The sequence below is a fragment of the Sebastes umbrosus genome, chromosome 10 (genome assembly GCF_015220745.1).
Source record: "Sebastes umbrosus isolate fSebUmb1 chromosome 10, fSebUmb1.pri, whole genome shotgun sequence".
Classification (NCBI taxonomy): Eukaryota; Metazoa; Chordata; class Actinopteri; order Perciformes; family Sebastidae; genus Sebastes; species Sebastes umbrosus.
Genome location: NC_051278.1, coordinates 4,099,557 through 4,117,257, shown reverse-complemented (window position 1 = coordinate 4,117,257; position 17,701 = coordinate 4,099,557). Strand labels below are relative to the sequence as shown.

General features: G+C 45.2%; 1 protein-coding gene across 1 annotated transcript in view; it reads left to right on the top strand.

The window, feature by feature from the left end:
- Nucleotides 1-17,701, top strand: part of atrnl1a (attractin-like 1a) — a 259,397-nt gene that overhangs the window by 95,918 nt on the left and 145,778 nt on the right. The window contains 1 exon segment of the mRNA XM_037782216.1: nucleotides 12,214-12,307. Coding sequence (XP_037638144.1) covers nucleotides 12,214-12,307 — 94 coding nt within the window.

The following is a 17,701-nucleotide window of genomic DNA, read 5'->3' as shown; positions in this document are numbered from 1 at the left end:
TTGAAGACAGCAATATAACGGATTCAGTTTCCTGCCAGAAAGGGCCGTCTTATGGCGAATTAAAGCGGTGAAAATAGGCTGTTGCATTTAGAGAAAAAGTTGATGAATATATGTCGAAAAACAATGGAAAGAAACACAGATTTGTTAATTAGCTGCTTACACTGTGAGAGCCGTCTCCGTCCCTGTGAGTGTCACTGTGATATACAGCATGACTAATATTAGGATGTGCCAACACTTAATGGTGTCACTCTAATACAGATGTGCACACAGTCACCATTGTGAGGGCTTTGGTTTAGGACCCAGAAGCAGACACAGACACAGCTGGATGGTGGTTGAAAGTCAGGTGGATTTATTGTAATAAAGGTGGTGAGGGCGCTGGAGAAGGCAGGGGGACAGGCAGGCTGTTGAGCAGGGTGGAGTAGCTGGAGGAATGAGCTGCGGCGGCGTGAGGATGGCTCGATAGGAGGCTGGCACTGGAATCCAGAAGACAGGAGAACACAATGTTAGATAACAGAAGCACTAGGAAACACAGGAATAACTCTGGTAATTATCATACAGAGCGGCCGAGAAAATACCAACTGGTAGGCAGAACAATCTGGCGAGGACTGGCAGGAAAGCTGGTGTTCTTGTACTGTGGGTTGATTAGGTGATTGTTGACAGGTGCAGAGTGCAGAGTGGAGAGTGAGACCAGGTGCTTGATGAGGAAGCCGCGCCCCTGCCACATCCACAGGCAGGGGAGGGGGAGACCCAGGGGAAGCAGAACACTGAAAAACTACTGGAGTCAAGGCCAGAGACGTGACAGGACCCCCCCCTCAACGGGCGCCTCCGGGCGCCCCAGGCTTGTCTGGATGCTCCCGATAAAAGTCCCGAATGAGGGAGGCATCCAGAAAGAAGCTGCGCGGGATCCATGAGCGTTCCTCTGGGCCATAACCCTCCCAGTCAACCAGGAACCGGAACCCCCGGCCTCGGCGACGGACGTCCAGAATCCGCCGAACAGTGAAGGCAGGGTGATTGTCGATGATCCGGGGGGGTGGAGGGGGTTCGGCTGGAGGGCACAAGGGGCTGGAAGACACAGGCTTAAGCAGCGAAACATGGAACGTGGGGTGGACTCTCAGAGATGAAGGCAACTTTAACTTGATAACAGTGGGATTAATGATCTTGTCAACTTCAAAAGGTCCAATGTATCGGGGAGCCAATTTATGGGACTCCACCTGAAGGGGCAAGTCACGGGAGGAAAGCCATACCTTTTGACCGGGTTGGTAAGTGGGTGCAGGGGATCGATGGCGGTCAGCAAGGCGTTGATTCCGGACAGCTGAACGGAGAAGGGCAGACCGGACCTCTCTCCAAATCCGCCGACACCTTTGGATGTTGGCTTGGACCGATGGCACCGCCACAGCCTCCTCCTGGACTGAGAAGAGGGGAGGTTGATAGCCTAGAGAGGCCATGAAGGGGGACATACCTGTGGCGGCGCTGGTGAGTGAGTTATGGGCATACTCAACCCAGGGTAACTGTCTACTCCAGGAGGACGGATGGTGAGCAGTGACACAACGCAGGGCTGCCCCGAGATCTTGGTTTGCCCGCTCCGTCTGCCCATTCGTTTGAGGGTGGTACCCAGAGGAGAGACTAGCTGTGGCACCCAGAGCCTGGCAAAAGGCCTTCCAGACCTGGGAAGAGAACTGTGGTCCCCGGTCAGAGACGATGTCCTGGGGGATGCCATGAAGACGAAACACATGGAGGACCAGGAGGTCCGCAGTCTCTGTGGCTGAGGGTAATTTAGGGAGAGGGACAAAATGCACAGCCTTGGAAAAACGGTCTACCACAGTCAATATGATTGTGTTACCTTCTGACGGGGGTAAACCGGTGACAAAGTCCACAGCTATGTGGGACCAGGGTCGGCTGGGGACGGGCAGAGGGCGCAGGAGACCAGCTGGGGGTTGATGGGAGGCCTTGCTGCGGGCACAGACGGAGCAGGCGGACACGAAGGCACGGGTGTCGCGGGTCATGGATGGCCACCAGAACCGCCGTTTGATGAAGGAGAGGGTGCGGTGGAAACCAGGGTGGCAGGTGAGCTTAGATGAATGGCCCCATTGTAGAACTTGAGATCTGGCTGAATCAGGCACAAACAGACAGTTAGGAGGGCCATTACCTGTCTCTGGATGAGAGCGCTGTGCCTCCCGTATGCGGGTCTCAATCTCCCATGTAGCTGCGGCCACCACACAGGAATGAGGTAGAATGGTTTCTGGCTCAGAGCAGGATTTCTCTGGGACAGACTGGCGGGAGAGGGCATCAGGTTTGGTGTTGCGTGAGCCAGGACGGTAAGTGAGACTGAAGTTAAACCTTCCCAGGAACAGAGCCCACCGAGCCTGGCGGGAATTTAGCCGTTTAGCAGAGCGGAGGTAAGAGAGGTTTTTGTGGTCTGTCCAAACTACAAATGGCTGCTCAGCCCCTTCCAGCATGTGCCTCCATTCCTCAAGTGCCAGGACCACCGCCAACAGCTCACGGTTTCCCACATCGTAGTTGCGCTCTGCCGGAGAAAGGCGCCGGGAGAAGAAGGCACAGGGGTGCAGCTTGTGATCCTTAGGAGACCGCTGAGAGAGGACGGCCCCCACACCTGAATCAGAGGCATCCACCTCCACAACAAACTGCAAAGAGGGATCAGAGTGAGTTAGAATTGGAGCACTAGTGAATAACTGTTTCAGAGTGTCAAATGCTATGTCAACCTCCGGCGTCCAAGTAAAGGGGATGGCTGGGGAGGTGAGTTGTGTGAGAGGGGCCGCCACTCTACTGTAGTCTCGAATGAACCGTCTGTAGAAGTTGGCGAATCCTAAGAATCGCTGCAACTGTTTCCGTGTAGTGGGTTTGGGCCACTCAGCCACCGCCTGAACCTTTGCTGGGTCCGTCTTCACCTGCCCCTGCTCGATGATGAAGCCCAGAAAACTCACAGAAGTCACGTGGAAGTCACATTTTTCAGCTTTTACAAACAGCTTGTTTTCCAGAAGACGACGGAGCACTAACCTCACATGTTGAACATGTTCTTCCATGTTCCGGGAGAAGATGAGTATATCATCTAGATAAACAAAAATGAAGTGGTTCAGCATGTCACGGAGGATGTCATTAACCAAGGCCTGGAAAACTGCAGGGGCGTTGGTGAGGCCAAAGGGCATGACTTGATACTCAAAATGGCCCAGGGGAGTGTTAAATGCAGTCTTCCACTCATCTCCTTCTCTGACTCGGATCAGATGGTAAGCGTTCCGGAGGTCCAGCTTTGAGAAAACAGTGGCCTTGTGCAGGGGCTCGAAAGAGGGGTCGATGAGGGGTAGTGGATACTTGTTTTTAATGGTTATGTCGTTGAGGCCACGGAAATCAATACAGGGGCGTAGGGTGTGATCTTTCTTTGCAACAAAGAAGAAGCCGGCACCAACAGGAGAAGAGGAGGGTCGAATAAAACCAGCAACTAGTGAGTCGTTGATGTACTTCTCCATAGCCTCCCTTTCGGGACGGGAGAGTTTATAGAGACGGCTCGAGGGAAGGGGGGCACCATGGTGCAGGTCTATAGCACAATCATAGGGCCTATGTGGGGGCAAGGTTTGGGCCCGCTGCTTACTAAACACCTCACCTAAGTCATGGTACACAGGAGGGACTGAAGAGAGGTCAGGGGGCTCAAAAGTAGGAGCAGCAGTTAACTGAGAGGGAGCTAGGGCTGACTGGAGACAGTGGGAGTGGCAAAAGGTGCTCCAACTAGCAATAGATGCGGTGGACCAATCAATATGGGGGTTATGGAGTTTAAGCCAGGGCTGACCTAGGACCACAGGAGCATGAGGTGAGGGAATAACTAGCAGTTTTATAGATTCGTGATGATTACCTGACAGGATGAGACTCAGGGGAACAGTGTGATGAGTAATGCGGGCCAGGAGCCTTCCATCCAGCGCATTGACATCCTTAGGAGCAGGAAGGGCTTCAACAGGGATCCCAGCTTGGGTAACGAGGGTGGAGTCAATGAAATTATCATCAGCCCCAGAATCAACCAGAGCAAGAAGGGGGATAGAGTCACCCTGGCACACAAGGGATGCATTAAATTGCATACGGGGGTGAGGGGCTGATGGAGAGGTGGAGGTGTGGCTCATCAGGGCCTCTCCAGTTCCGGATGAGCCTAATCTTTTGGCAGGTGAGGACAAGAAGCGAGGAAGTGGCCAGCCTTGCCACAATAGACACACACACCAGCCTTGACTCGCCGTTGGCGCTCTGAGGGTGAGAGACGAGCTCGTCCCAACTGCATGGGCTCCTCCATTGAGGGTGATGCTGAGGAACTGAGGGGCTGGCTGGTGAAGAACTGGCTGTCAGGGATCACCCGGGGGGCAGGTTTGGACTGGAAAGGAGAAGTGGAGGCATGCGGGCGGCTGGCTCTCTCCCTACGGCGTTCACGAAGACGGTTGTCTAAGCGTATGGACAGGGAAATAAGGGAGTCTAAACTATCAGTCTCATCCCTTGCAGCCAACTCATCCTTAATATTCTCAGCTAACCCATGAACAAACACTCCTTGTAAAGACACTTCATCCCACCCACTCTCTGCTGCCAGGATCCTAAACTCAACTGCATACTCTGCAACTGATCCAGAGCCCTGACGGAGGGAGAGGAGACGGTTAGCAGCCTCTTTACCCTGAACAGGATGATCAAAAACTTTTCTCAATTCAGCTATGAATACCGGGTAAGAATTACAAATAGGAGACTGCCTCTCCCACAAAGCTGTAGCCCACTGAGAAGCTTTACCAGTAAGTAAACCCAAAATAAATGCTATGCGTGACTTATCTGAAACATAGGTGGTAGGTTGCTGCTGGAACACGAGAGAACACTGGAGAAGGAACCGCCCACAAGCCCCCAAATCCCCAGAGTAGCGTTCTGGAGTCGGAATGAAAGGCTCACGGGCTAGTGGGGCTGGGGTGGCATGCCCTTGTGGAGGCGTTGGGAGCGCTGGTGGGGGGTCAGCTGGTGAAGTTGCTGTGGCAGATGAAGCTGTGAGATGGGCGTTGACCTGGTCCATTTGGCTGCCGAGTTGGATGACATTGGAGGAAAGGGCTCGCAGATTCTCCACCAATTCACGGAGGATCTTGTCATGTTGTCCAACCAGCGAACCCTGGGAGGCTAAAGCATGGCGGAGTGAATCTGTGTCTGCTGGGTCCATGGTGGCCAGATTGTTCTGTGAGGGCTTTGGTTTAGGACCCAGAAGCAGACACAGACACAGCTGGATGGTGGTTGAAAGTCAGGTGGATTTATTGTAATAAAGGTGGTGAGGGCGCTGGAGAAGGCAGGGGACAGGCAGGCTGTTGAGCAGGGTGGAGTAGCTGGAGGAATGAGCTGCGGCGGCGTGAGGATGGCTCGATAGGAGGCTGGCACTGGAATCCAGAAGACAGGAGAACACAATGTTAGATAACAGAAGCACTAGGAAACACAGGAATAACTCTGGTAATTATCATACAGAGCGGCCGAGAAAATACCAACTGGTAGGCAGAACAATCTGGCGAGGACTGGCAGGAAAGCTGGTGTTCTTGTACTGTGGGTTGATTAGGTGATTGTTGACAGGTGCAGAGTGGAGAGTGAGACCAGGTGCTTGATGAGGAAGCCGCGCCCCTGCCACATCCACAGGCAGGGGAGGGGGAGACCCAGGGGAAGCAGAACACTGAAAAACTACTGGAGTCAAGGCCAGAGACGTGACAACCATGGGCATACACACATGTTCCGCTGTATAGATTATTTCCATATAGATCCAATCAACACCTCTGGTCGGTGTGAACATGTGGCACAATGCCATATTTTCAGGAAATGCACCAGGGATTAGAGAGCTGTTGATGTTAGGGCTGACGTATTGGATTGGGTTGGTGACCTCTAATTAAATTGTCATGAACGTTCGCACGATAGCGGCCTGCACAGGTGACCCGGTATGAGTCTAACACATGTTTCAACCTGAAGCAGAATAATTACATTTCACTGTTTTCAGTCCGACAAGTCAAGTTGCTTTCTTTAGAAGTGACTCGAGAGGTTGGGGGAGGGCCATGCGACTCATGTTAGCCATACTTTTTTTTTGTTTTGCACTTTCTAGTTGTCAAGGAGCAGATTATGTTTTCTCCTGCAAGAAGACGCTGATCTCTGCAGTTTCCCCCACTTCAAATCTTATCAGCCGATTGAATGGACATTATCAGTAGTAATCAGCCTCATACATATGGGTTAGAATGGGCCTGCTACACCTACTAATAGGTTCAGAAGGTTGTTATCATCTATAGAGAGCTGCAGGAGTGAGTCCTAAAATACTAACAAAGCACTTCCGGTAAAGAGTATAGAAGCAAAGAGACGTGTTGTCTCGTCTCAAACAGCTGCTGCCACCATTTTGGACTGAAAACGCTTATTATAGTTATAATACTGTATTATTCAACACAGGCCATTTTGGTAGAATATGACAATAGAATAGAAATCATTTAGTTTTACTTTTGTACGGCACTTTGTAGGCGGACGTTTTACTGGCGTCCGGTAGTCGCTTTCAGTGCAAAATGGTGGAAGCGTAGCTCTGATGCAATTGACTTTCACTTCTTGGCAATAAACGTTCTTTGACTTCCGGTTCCTTCGTCTCGAAGTCGATGAGTTTTTTTTGGATGGGTTTTTAGTAAAGCTTTCAATCGATTAAAGTATTTAATTGTGATTAATCGCACATTTTTTATCTGTTCAAAATGTACCTTAAAGGGAGATTTGTTAAGTATTTAATACTCTTATCAACATGGGAGTGGGCAAATATGCTGCTTTATGTAAATGTATGTATATATTTATTATTGGAAATCAATTAACAACACAAAACAATGTCAAATATTGTCCAGAAACCCTCACAGGTACTGCATTTAGCATAAAAAAATATGCTCAAATCATAACATGTCAAACTGCAGCCCAACAGGCAACAACAGCTGTCAGTGTGTCAGTGTGCTGACTTGACTATGACTTGCCCCAAACTGCATGTGATTATCATAAAGTGGGCATGTCTGTAAAGGGGAGACTCGTGGGTACCCACAGAACCCATTTACATTCACTTATCTGGAGGTCAGAGGTCAAGGGACCCCTTTGAAAACGGCTATGACAGTTTTTCCTCGCCAAAATTAAGCGGCATGGTTGGCAACATAGTTGGTACCAATGGATGGATTCTTTAGGTTTTCTAGTTTCAAATGGTATGTTGGTATCTTTACACATATTTTTCTATGATTTGTTTTTTGCAGTAGTTTATTTGTATTTTATTATAAAAACCCAAACTAATGATCTTCAGTGCCATTGCTGCACCCAACAATAAGACCTGTGAAAAAACATATTAAGAGTTATTGAAAGGTAACAGATAGCATTAATACAGAGTCCACACTGTGATCATGAGAAGACGAGCTCACGCGGCGGCTCAAAGAACGACATGTTGAATGTTGTTGATACGTATTATGTGTCTTGTTTATGCAGCTTCTTCTAACCCGGACAGTTGTTGCATCGGTTTGTCTGCTTGTTTGGATTCATCTTGTTTGAGTAGTCGCACATGAATTATGGAAATGTTTTGGTCAACACCGCTTCCTCTCACACTATTTGGTTATCCTGTTTTCTCTTTTCTTTATTCTAATGGCAAATAATTCTGATAGAGCGATTCTTAAAGAGCAGAAGAGGAAAGAACGTCCAGTCATAACTCACATGGTTACAGGGGTAAAAACCAGCTGGCTCTAATTCATTTATTTTATTCATGCTGTGAACTCGTCACTTTCTGTCAGAGCTCAGAGCAGAGGAGGTGGAGAATCTGTTGAAATATCCACAGAGAGATATTTAGCAGCAGCAGAGAAAGATCCACAAAAAATGCACAAAAAAAATCCTTTGATTTTAAGTTTCTTCCCATTACGTTCTCTTTAGTTTTATAACTGCTCGGCCCCGTTGGGAGTAAGACGGAGCAGAGCGAGGGATTGTTCTGTAATGTTTCCCTCACCGACTTACTTCCTCGTCTCTACCTGTCTGACTCACACAGATAGAGTCAAACCCCAGTTCCCGCCTACACACACATTCAGACAGCAGGCGTCTTTTCTATTGTATTGTATTGTGTGTGTATGTGTGTGTGTGTGTGTGTGTGTGTGTGTGTGTGTATGTATGCGGAGGCAGCGGGGTGAGAAATTGTACTCTCTTCAGGGGGCTCGCACAAGTCATGGGAAAATATGATTTATATCAAATCAGCCTTTTTTTGCTAAGAGACCAGGTTTCTTTGTATCGCGGCTCAGTTCTGTGTTGTCAGCAGAGTGCGGTGCGTGATGTTCTACCTCCTCCGTCTATTTCATTCATTCATTCATTCATGTTTAGTGAGAGAGACTGACTGAATGACTGAATGACTGAATGAATGGATTTGTAGTATGATGAAAGCCAGTACGTAACATGTATGATATATTAAAAAATACACCGATCAGCCATAACATTATGACCACCTGCCTGATATTGAGTAGGTCCCCCTCTTGCCGCCAAAACAGCCCTGACCCGTCGAGGCATGGACTCCACTAGACCTCTGAAGGTCTGTTGTGGTGTCTGGCACCAAGCCGTCAGTAGCAGATCCTTTAAGTCCTGTAAGTTGCGAGGTGGGGCCTCCGTGACCCGGACTTGTTTGTCGGGCACATCCCACAGATGCTCGATCGGATCGAGATCTGGAGAATTTAGAGGCCGTGTCGACACCTCGAACTCGTTGTCATCCACATGATGTAAAAGAAAACGTGATTCATCAGACCGGGCCACCTTCTTCCGTTGCTCCGTGGTCCAGTTCTGATGCTCACAACGTGCCCATTGTAGGCGCTTTTGGACGGTGGACACGGGTCAGCAGGCGGCACCCTGACCGGTCTGCGGCTACGCAGCCCCGTACGCAACAAACTGCTCCTCACTGTGTGTTCTGACACCTTTCTATCGGAAACCAGCATTAACTGTTTCAGCAGCTCCAGTAGCTCTTCTATTGGATCGGACAACACGGGCCAGCCTTCGCTCCCAACGTTCATCAATGAGCCTCGGGTCTGACCCTGTCGCCGGTTCACCGGCTTTCCTTCCTTGGACCACTTTTGGTTGGTCCTGACCACTGCAGACCGGGAACATCCCACAAGAGCTGCAGTTGTGGAGATGCTCTGACCCAGTCGTCTAGCCAGCACAGTTTGGCCTTTGTCAAAGTCGCTCACATCCTTACGCTGGCCCATTTTTTCATCGACTCCGGCCCTGGAGACCAAAGCTACGGTCTCCCCTGTGTCTTCTGACCAGAGTCGGGAGGCCGAAGCAGGATGAGTTGACACTGTTTTGCAAGACGGACTTCACTAGATATAACTTTGCGGTTTTGGTGCTTCCGTGTAGTTTGTGTTGGAACAGCGTAGCCACACGCGAGCGCGCATGGGACACCGACCCGCAATGATTTATACCTGTAAGAAGTTACAAACAGTCCCTCTAAGTGCCCCTTTGGCAAAATCTGTGTGAGTTCATGAACGCACATGTCTGCTAGCTGTGTCCTTTGTTGACTGCCTGCTAAATCAATATTGTATGAACAGCAGGGCGACCCGAAGCCGGCGCTAACACACCTGTGATTTGTCTTATTATCTCAAAATGTAAAAGCCACTTCTTGTCTGTTATCTCCCGAACTCTTACAGCTCAGTGTGCATCATGTCTTTGTGACGGGTCAATGTAATCCCAAGTAATAGATTGAGATTGTAGTTTGTTATTGTCGCCGCCTCCGCTGTCAGCGCCTCTTGTTTTTTCAAGTGTCAATTTGACTTTCGGCCCGCTGACATTTAAAACGCCCCACTGAGCAACCTTGTTTTTCTGTGTGGGTTTAAAATCTAAATATTTAAAGCAGCGTTTTAGGTGTGCTGCCTTGATTTTGTTCGGTGTAAGCGATCTGAGCAGGCAGAGGAAGGAGAGGCGATAGAGGAGGTTGTTTTCCTCTCATTATCCGGCGCTGCCTTGGATTTACCTTGACCCGAGCGCACCACTGTTTTATTACGGGGCCTGTCTCGGTGCCAATTGGAGAGAATAAGAACAAAGCACAAAGTCAATTCAGCTGGAGAGGGACACAGGAAACGGTGGCCTTGTGCGGATGTGAGCACACACACACACACACACACACACACACACACACACACCGTAACACAAGGGTATGGCGACCGTTCCTGTTTGTCTCTGCCATTAGTCACTCCATGCAGAAGTGATTTAGTGTCTAAATTACAGGCTCGGCTCCACGTGAATCATCCGGCTGCATCATGCTCTGCTTTTTTGCATAACAAAACGATTAAAAAAGATTAGTCCCATCTCGTGGCTCTGATCAAACGCCGACTACCTACGATAAATAGCTTCCAAATTTCACCATCCAGGATGTTACCTCATGCAGCTCAACATGTTCCACAAGTTTTCCACAGGGGGATTTTTCTACGCTGAATTAACCTCAAATCTGACTTTGATAAACATTTTGTTACCATATTATCTTATTTCCTCTCCCTGGTGGACTACAAAGCACGGGTGGGAAAAAAAATCGATTCACCTATGTATATAGATTTTTGTTTTTATGATTTTTAAATAGATTTTTTTTTAATGCAAGAATCAATATATTTGCTTCATTTGAGTCTATGTGGAGGTAAAAGGAAGTTATTGTTGTAGTCTGTGTAACGTGACGTCATATCCGTTCCGTATCCATCAACCAAAACAAACCGCAGCGAGCTGAAACGAGAAAGTAGAAAACGTTGGAGGGTCAGCGTGGATACGACCAAATCACAATAACTCGTCTTACACTGGGATCTCTTCATGGACAGTATGGACAAGAGGAACATTCACAGCGACACATAACTCTTTCAATGTTCACTCATTAAGAGATGCTTCGAAAGAAACGTGAACTCTTCCCTCATATCCATTAACTCGTCATCCATTAGGTGCTGTAAAATAGTTCACTGGTGACCTGTTGTTGCATGGCAACATTTTTTCTTTTAAACAGTTTTGTAAAGAAATACATCACATTGTGAAAGTACTGATTTTTTAAGGTGTTAAATGTAGTTCAGTCAACAGGAAAACAAGAGAAAACATTCCAGACGTGCAGAGTGAGAATGACTCACGATGCTTTAGTGTTTCTCAGAAAGGGATTGATTTGTCCTTTTCTATCTTTCTAACTCCCCCTTTCTTTGTCTCATTACACTCCTCTTTCTCTTTATCTCTGCTTTCTCCACCTATTCACTACCTTCCTTCTCTCCTCCACCCTTCCTTACTCACTCTCATCATTCTCCTCCTGTCCTCCCACAACACCACCGTAGTGTAATTGAATTGATTTTATGTGCTACAATTTTGATTAGAAAATATTGAATAAATTAACTAAATTCAAACAAAAATAGTAAATCCAAGTTAATTTCAGAAGGAAAACTGAATTATAATTACTAAGGATCTGAGCAAAATTAATTTAGATTAGTATTAATATTTATTTATTTATTTATTTATTTATTTATTTATTTATTAATTATTTTTACTTTTATGTATTGTAATTGAAATTGATTTATAATTACTAATTATCTGGGTGAAATGTATTTATATTTTTATAATTATCTGGGTGAACTTGATTTATATTTAAAAATTGTCTGGTTGAAATTGATTTATATTTACTAATTACCTGTTTGAAATTGATTAATATTTACTAATTATCTAAGTGAACTGAATTTATATTTATTAATTATCTGGGTGAAATTTACTTATATTTAATAATTATCTGAAGGCAATTTATTTATATTTAAGAATTATCTGAGTGAACTTCATTTATATTTACTAATTATCTGGGTGAAATTGATATAAGATTAATAAATATCTGGATAATTGGATTTGGATTCACTAAATAAAATAAATTATATTAACTCGGTATCGCAGTACTTTCAATCATTTCAATAATATTGAAAGTCACTTTGTTGCCATAATTTTTCTATGTCTAATCTACTCAATATCATGACTTCTTGGTGCCACAGTTTACTCAAGTTGGGTCAAAAGATCACCATGCATACAAAGTATAGAGTATTATATAGGTCAACACAATGTTAAAGGGTTATTCGGTGCAGGTTTTAGTGCTGGATGCTGAAGTTTGAGAAGATGTTGGCTTGAAAACTGTCTCCAAATTCGGAGATTTCAGATGTAACATCTTAACACGTGTCTCTTCTTCTGTTGTCTTTTTCCTTGCAGCATGTAAGTGTAACAGCCACGCCAACGTGTGCCACGTCAACACGGGGAAGTGCTTCTGCACCACGAAGGGCATCAAGGGAGACCAGTGTCAGCTGTGAGTATACGCTCGTATAACCTCCATCTGTCTGACCCTCCATCATTAGGTAACACAAGTAAATAAAACCAAATATACTGTATAGTAGTTCAGCCCGTTGGGACTTGGCTTGAGAACTGGAGGGTCGCCGGTTCAAGTCCCACGCACGGACCCAGTGTTGACTGGTAGCTGGAGAGGAGCCAGTTCTCCTCCTGGGCGATGCCGAGGTCAAGTCAAGTTTATTTGTAGAGCACGTTTCAAAAGAACCGGAGTACACCAAAGTTAAAGTGAACAGCGAGTAAAATATCATCTTCGTAAGTAAAAAACAAGGCAATATTATAACATGCACAAATCCAAAACAGGATGACGCTTTTCAGAGCAATTTATGAAAATAAAAGTTTATAAAATACGAAAACGTTAAAGGAAGATGTTTTGTTTACATGTGTGCTGTGTAGGTCTACAATGTGTGACAATAAAAGTTGATTTACATTTACTAGAAATGTAGAGATCTGATCACTAAAGATCTACTGATCACTGAGCAGATACTTCAGAAAACGGCCTGATTTTCAACTATGGCACAAAGTCACACTTTGGATATGGAAACAGTTTAATTAATAATTATGGATAAGTTCAAGCAACCCTGTCTCCTAAAAATTACGTAACACAAAATACAACTAAACTGTGTTTTCATTTAGTTTAGAGGGAAATGTATTTTCTCCAGGATTACGGTCGCAGTTTTAAACGGTTTCAAACACATGGTTAACAACAAAACAAAACAGGACTACTATGTTAGGTGATACATATATGTATGTATATGTGTATATAGTACAATGGAAACAGCCCTTAGTTACCTTTTTATTCATGTTCACTGTACAAAAAATAAGTGAAATTTCTCCAATGAATCGGTGTTCAGCTTCGTCTTAAAGGAATACTCTACAAAGAAACTAAAACACTGATTAAAGTCGACAGTAAACATGTGGAGAGTCTCTCAGTTTGAGGTCATGTTGCTGTCAGGAGCTGGGAGGATCATTCAGAGGTTACGTTGAGGTGAACGTAACGCAACGAGAGGTGAAAGTTGAAGTTGAAGTTAAGGGTCAGGCAATGGACATAATCGCTAGCAGGTATGATTCAGGATGTTTCTGTGTGTGTCTGTGTATGGTTTATGGCTATAGTAGTATTTTAAATCTGGAAGCTGTTTTTAACTCTCAATGACGAATCCGTTTCATGGTTTGAAGGAATCTGACAGTCTTTATCAGTCTCAACATGCCTCTTTGTTAAAGTGAAATATATCATTAAATCTACACAAGGTTTACAGATTAAATCCACACTACTGTATACCACTAGTTTATCCATCAGAAATAATATTAATATCGTTTGATTGTCCTGTAGATGAAAGAAACTAAACCTTTCAACCAACATGAAGAATTTTAACCGATTAGCGGTAATTATTATAATTATTGGTGAAATCGGTTAAAGGGTCAAAAGAAATATTACAAATTAAATAAAAAGCTGAGCAAACCTCAGAGGAGCAGCACGTCACTTTAAGGAGAAAAGCTGGTCCACCTTAACAGTCCACCTTAAGAGAGTCTGAGCTGGCGTTGCAAGATACAGGAAGTTGGCTCCGGCCTTGAGCTGAGGAGTTGTATTATTAATTTACAGACAAATAAAGTGTACACACACTGTCTGCTACAGCTACAGTCACAGCTACAACGCCTCCGACAACCTCACACCCACCGCCACCACACACACCGTCTGTCGGACACTTGTTAACGTTACGCCGCGCTGACACACAGCTGACAATCTGCTAAACTAAACTAAATGATGCGGTTGTGGTGGACTTTTACAGGGAAAGTGTCTGCGATGCTACACGCAGCAGCGTGGCTGCTACAGTAAAGCTCCTGGACGAGTTACCTGAGGACTCAGTTGTCTGTTGTGCTCATGCACTGCAGCTGGTGCACCGCTACATGAGACACACTAATCTTGTCGGTTATTGGTTATAAAAGATACAAATGTAAATTAGCATCCCTACAACCAATAAATAATTAGCTGTAATAAAGTGAACTGTAACACTGCAGTCAGAACCACATCGGACTCTAAATAAACACATTACCAACTCTACTGTCACATGATGGGACAAAGTTTATACACACACACACACACACACACACACACACGCACACACACGCACACACACACACACACACACAGTACGTTCTGTAATATGTATAATCAATAATACCTGAGACATGCTTTAAATAAAGACAACAGACGTCTCGTCATACTGTATTTTCCTCTTCCTGGACATGGCAAACCACACACACACACACACACACACTGTGTACTCTGTGTGTGTGTCTCTGCTTCCTCGCCCGCTAGATTTATCGATGCAGCAGTTTTCAGTCTGTCTCTGTGGTGTGTTGGTCGGCCGAGCCATTTATGATATTGTAGTGCTGCAGCGGTTAAAAGTCTGGCACAGTCAGGAGAGCACGCACACACACACACACACACACACACACACACACACACACACACACTGTGTATACACACAAACGTGTTCATCATTGTTCTTTCTATCTTCCTGACAAACCCAAAATAATATTTCATAGTCAAACCCTATTTCAATAAACACAAATCAAATGAAAGTGATAATCTCTGAGATGTTATTTTAAATAGATGTCTGATAAGTTACTGTCTGTCACTGAGTGAGGAAACACAGCCTGAGGTCTGACAGCAGAAGAGGTGTGTTTGTGTGTGTTCACCTGTATGTTTTGCTCGAGTCACTCCAACATGGCGTGCCGAGTCGAGGGCCATTTGTTTGTTGTTTTGATTATGAACGACCAATTTCCCCCTGGGGGGGGGGGGAGGCGGACGGCGAGTGTCGCCGGGTTACATCAGGTGTGTGGATGCATGTTAGAGAGCATGTTGAGTCACAAATAATGGACCCATTAGGGTTTTCTTGTTTGTGTTTGTGTGTATATGCTTAAGTGTTTCTTTCACTGTTTGTCCTTTTGCTCCATTAAAGCCTCGCAATATTTTTCGTCCCACATCAACCATAATCACACATTAGGACCTGCTGATATTTTGACCTGATGGCAAACTGACGGTCACCAGAGTCCTTAAACGTCCTCCTCTGGGGACAGTGAACATTAAAAGCTAGATGTCTCATCAATAGTAGCTGTCAAGATATATTAGTGTTGGACAGCATCCTCAGTTTTCAGCCACCAGCAGAGTAAACATGCTCGTATCACAGCTACATCCAGTGTACACTGTGTCTGTGAAAGCACCACGTGTTTACAGGGCTGGTGTGAACAGGAACAGCTGTTACAGGAAGCTCAGAGCCTCAATCAGTGGTAATGTTAAGTGCTTATTAGTTTTAGTCATATTTTAGTCGATTTTATCCTTCATAGTTTTAGTCAACGACAACTCAAAACATTTGAGTCAAGTTTTAGTCAAAATGTTTTCCCTCTTAAATTTGTCAGCTATGTTTTAATTGATTAAAATGTCCCTTTTTATTTATTGGATTATATTCCGTATATGCCGTCTTGTCATCGTCTCGTCTTAAAATAAAGGTAATGGATGAATATATTTCGTCATAGTTTTCGTTAACGAAATGAACATGATATTAACATCATTAACGTGATTGTGATTGGTTTGTCGGTTGGTTCGTCAGTCGGTTGGTTAGTTGGTTGGTTGGTTGGTTGATTGGTCGGTCGGTCCGTTGGTTCGTCGGTTGACTGGTTGGTTTGTCTGTTGGTTGGTTGGTTGGTTGGTTGGTTGGTTGGTCGGTTGGTTCGTCTGTTGGTTCGTAGGTTGGTTGGTTGGTCGGTTGGTTTGTCTATTGGTTGGTTGGTTGGTTGGTTAGTCTGTTGGTTCGTCTTTTTGTTGGTCGGTTGATTTTGGTTGGTCTGTTGGTCTGTTGGTTTGTCGTGCTGAGAGTCACGAATAAAGGGGAAATTTTTGTCTATGTACACGAATCAAATAGATTACATTTCGTGACTATTTCATGAACTGCCGTGAGACAGTGTTGGAGCTACAGATCCTCTCTGGAACCAGATGTTCTCCTGCTGTTTTTACAACATTCATGAGCAGTCTATTTAACATCTAACCTGCATGGACGTTTATCTTGTTTTTACTGTGTGAGTATGAGACTTTAACATTCACTCTACTGACGTCTCCACTCTGTTTCTTCCTGTTTTCTCTCTCGTTTGGTTGTCTGACTGATTGTTTGATTGTGTTGTCGTAGCTTCTTTAATTGGCCTCCTCTCCAAATGTAGACAACTCCTCTAATTGACTGCTAATTAGCATCTTTTACTGTACTTGACTGGACAGAGAGAGAGTGTCCCTGTGTGTTTGTGCGTGTGAATTTTATGCCTACCAAAATCTTACACACACACACAAGCAGGACCAATATCATCGTGACCTTTAATCTCCAATTTGTGTATCGTAGCAGGGGTTTTACAGGAACAGCAAGCAGAGCAGAAATACTTGTCACTTGTATGTATGTGTGTGTGTGTGTATGTGTGTGTGTGTGTGTGTGTGTAGCTGAGTCAGAGTGTGTTTTAAGTGATGAGGCAGCCGGGTCCTGGGTGGCCCTTATCTCGTCCCCATTAGGCTGTTGTAAGCAGCTTAAGTGTCCGTCCCCTTTTTGTTGAAGCTCTGCGTCCAGGACTTTAGTGTCCCCCAAGAGAGAAAATAGCTCGTCCTCCCCCTCCCACCCCCCCCCCCCCCCCCCCCCACCTACTTAGCCTGCAAGTCTGCTCGTCCTTCTTCTCTGAACACATACATGGATGTATATTTGTCCAGTATCAGCCTCAGGACATTGTCAGGCAGTACCAGAAGTTCACGTATAATTTGGCAAGTCTTCTATTGTTTTACAGATGGAATATAAAATAGATTATTATCTTAAAGGGACTTCCAGGCCTCAATAGTTAACTAACAGCAGGGTGAGCTTGTTTAGCCAGGTCACACGAAATGGCGTATAAATGACACGATAATGCTCAAGGCTAAAGCATTCAATAAGAACGCCGTTCTTGCTTTTGACGCCTCATTTATACACCATGTAGTCTGTACTGACTGCAATGTAAACACATCTGTGTGAATATGCTACAGTCAGAGCTAGTGACGTAGAATAAAAAGAGAGACACTACTGATGATGGTGGTGGATGGGTCCAACAAACACAGGACTTTCAAGTTCTTTAGTGATGTTTGTGACATGCTTTTCCTACTTTTTACTTAGTTTACGTATTTATTTTAAGCCCAATTTTGCCTTTTTTCCTAAACAAACAAAGTGGTTTTATCGCCCCCTGCTGGTATTCACGTTACTACAGACGTGTGATATTCACGCCTCGGCGAGGCAAAACGTGACACTGACACGCTGTCCTCTGGTGGACAGGCGGGTCTATTACTGGCTTTGGC